This window comes from Sinocyclocheilus rhinocerous, unplaced genomic scaffold (assembly GCF_001515625.1).
Source record: "Sinocyclocheilus rhinocerous isolate Xijiao unplaced genomic scaffold, SAMN03320098_v1.1 scaffold149, whole genome shotgun sequence".
Classification (NCBI taxonomy): Eukaryota; Metazoa; Chordata; class Actinopteri; order Cypriniformes; family Cyprinidae; genus Sinocyclocheilus; species Sinocyclocheilus rhinocerous.
Window position 1 is genome coordinate 385,799 of NW_015654504.1, and position 2,537 is coordinate 388,335.

The following is a 2,537-nucleotide window of genomic DNA, read 5'->3' on the forward strand; positions in this document are numbered from 1 at the left end:
ACTTCATGTTTGGGGTCTTCATGATCAAATTCATCAATGTGTTACAGGCAAATAAAAATCAGTTTTATCAGGTTTGAGGGTCACCTGATCCAATTTTGATGAACGTTACTCAGAATCAGTACTATCGAGTTCACGGTTTTCACCATGATGTATTAAATCAGAAGGAAAAATTAGGTAAAAAGCTGAAATGTTAGTGAAGTTTTGAACTGTTGGTGGCGCTAGTGGTGTTTGACAGCTAAATATATCTTTCAGAAGAAAGAGCTCAGATAAATTATTCCTAAGAGATTTCCAGAGCTGAAAGCTATTTGTAAGCGGCATCTCTTTCAGAAGAAGATGATCAGATGAGAGTCTGACTGATGATTATATAATAAGACACTCATGAAATGTTTCTCTGTGAGTCTCTGTCACAGCAGGATCTGCTCAAGTCCACTATGATCCTGTTCTCCTAGATCTCTGTTACCTGCAGGAACTGGATGTGATCCTGTGTGTGTGAAAGCTGCTCTAGCTCAGCGTCTCTCCTCCTCAGATCATTGATCTCCTGCTCCAGTCGCTCCAGTCGTCCTTCAGCTCGACTCACTGCAGTCTTCTCCTGATCTCTGATCAGCCGTATCAGCTCAGAGCGGCTTCTCTCAATGGAGCGGATGAGCTCAGTAAAGATCCTCTCACTGTCCTCCACTGCTGTCTGTGCAGAGCGCTGTTAGGACACACAGTGATTCAGGCTTCAGTGAGTCTGAACTGAGACGGAGACAAACTTCTCTTCTTCTCCAGACTCACCTTATGAGACTCCACAGCCTCTCTCAGCTGCTGAAGATCTTTCTCTCTCTGCTGGATTCTCTGCTGGAACGTCTTCTGCGTCTCCTTCAGCTGCTTCTGCAGGACAAACAGATGATAGTGAATCTCACAGAAAACTACTGCCACTAAATCATCATGTGAACAGATGAATCCAGTAAAAGTGGAGCTGATAACTAATGGCTGTAGGTTCAAACTCCAGAAATGATGATCGGTTACAATCATTGTACATGAATTAACATGAAGATTAAGGACATTTCACATTATAAGCATAAATATCACAATCATCGTACATGAATTAACATGAAGATTAAGGACATTTCACATTATAAGCATAAATATCACAATCATCGTACATGAATTAACATGAAGATTAAGGACATTTCACATTATAAGCATAAATATCACAATCATCGTACATGAATTAACATGAAGATTAAGGACATTTCACATTATAAGCATAAATATCACAATCATCGTACATGAATTAACATGAAGATTAAGGACATTTCACATTATAAGCATAAATATCCTAAAAGCAGGGCCAGACTGGGACACAATTTCAGGCTGGGAAATCTCACACTCGTCCAGGCCATCCTATGCACCCACAACAAAAACCACAGACAACCCTGTTATTTATATTATTTGTGACTGTGCAAAATAATTAAAGGCTCTCTCTTGAACTGCAACTTCACTTCTCTTTTCCTTTTCTTCATTTTCTCTGTTATCTCTGTCACTCCCTAGTGTGTGTGTATTTTTTGTGCTGTTTATTGATCTCCTGCTCCAGTCGCTCCAGTCGTCCTTCAGCTCGACTCACTGCAGTCTTTTCCTGATCTCTGATCAGCCGTATCAGCTCAGAGCAATTTCTCTCAATGGAGCAGATGAGCTCAGTAAAGATCCTCTCACTGTCCTCCACTGCTGTCTGGGCAGAGCGCTGTTAGGACACACAGTGATTCAGGCTTCAGTGAGTATGAACTGAGACTGAGACAAACTTCTCTTCTTCTCCAGACTCACCTTATGAGACTCCACAGCCTCTCTCAGCTGCTGAAGTTCTTTCTCTCTCAGCTGGATTCTCTGCTGGAGCATCTTCTGCATCTCCTTCAGCTGCTTCTGCAGGACAAACAGATGATAGTGAATCTCACAGAAAACTACTGGCTCTAAATCATCATGTGAACAGATGAATCCAGTAAAAGTGGAGCTGATAACTAATGGCTGCACTCTAAAAAAACGCTGGGTTGTTTTTTCAACCCAAATGCTGGGTTGAGACCGCTGGGTAAGGACGTTGGGTTGTTTTAACCCAATTTTGGGTTGAAAATTGGTCTTGATCAATCACCCAGCGGTGCTGGGTTGGGAACGTGGACTTGAAATAGAGCACACACGTCACTTTAATATCGGACGTATCTCAACGACACCAGTGCGATGTTGATGTAGATGTTGAAAGCCAGAGGCATAGGAGAGCATCATTCTTTTGAGATTGATGTGAGTTATTTTTAGAAAATAAATGTTTCTGTTGTCTCCTGCCTGTTTACCTCACATTTTGATGCAACAACAGATTACATGTTCATATTTTATTTAAACCATTGATGTCCGTGTTTTTCATTGCAGAACTCAAACCAACTTTGGAGTTGTCTGATTTGGAGAATCATCATTCTTGGTCTTCCTTTCTTACTAAAAAAATGCCCTCATGTCATTCCAAACCTATAAGACTTTTGTCTATCTTTAGAACACAAATAAAGAAAATAAAGATA

The 2,537-nt window shown here is 40.8% G+C and overlaps 1 protein-coding gene across 1 annotated transcript in view; it reads right to left on the minus strand.

The window, feature by feature from the left end:
• LOC107717298 (tripartite motif-containing protein 16-like) overlaps positions 1-2,537 on the minus strand; it is a 49,071-nt gene that overhangs the window by 42,589 nt on the left and 3,945 nt on the right. The window contains exons 3-4 of the mRNA XM_016524003.1: positions 1,804-1,899; positions 461-694 (exon numbers count right to left, since the gene is read on the minus strand). Of these exons, the coding sequence (XP_016379489.1) occupies positions 461-694; positions 1,804-1,899 (330 nt within the window). The remainder of the gene's footprint in view (positions 1-460; positions 695-1,803; positions 1,900-2,537) is intronic.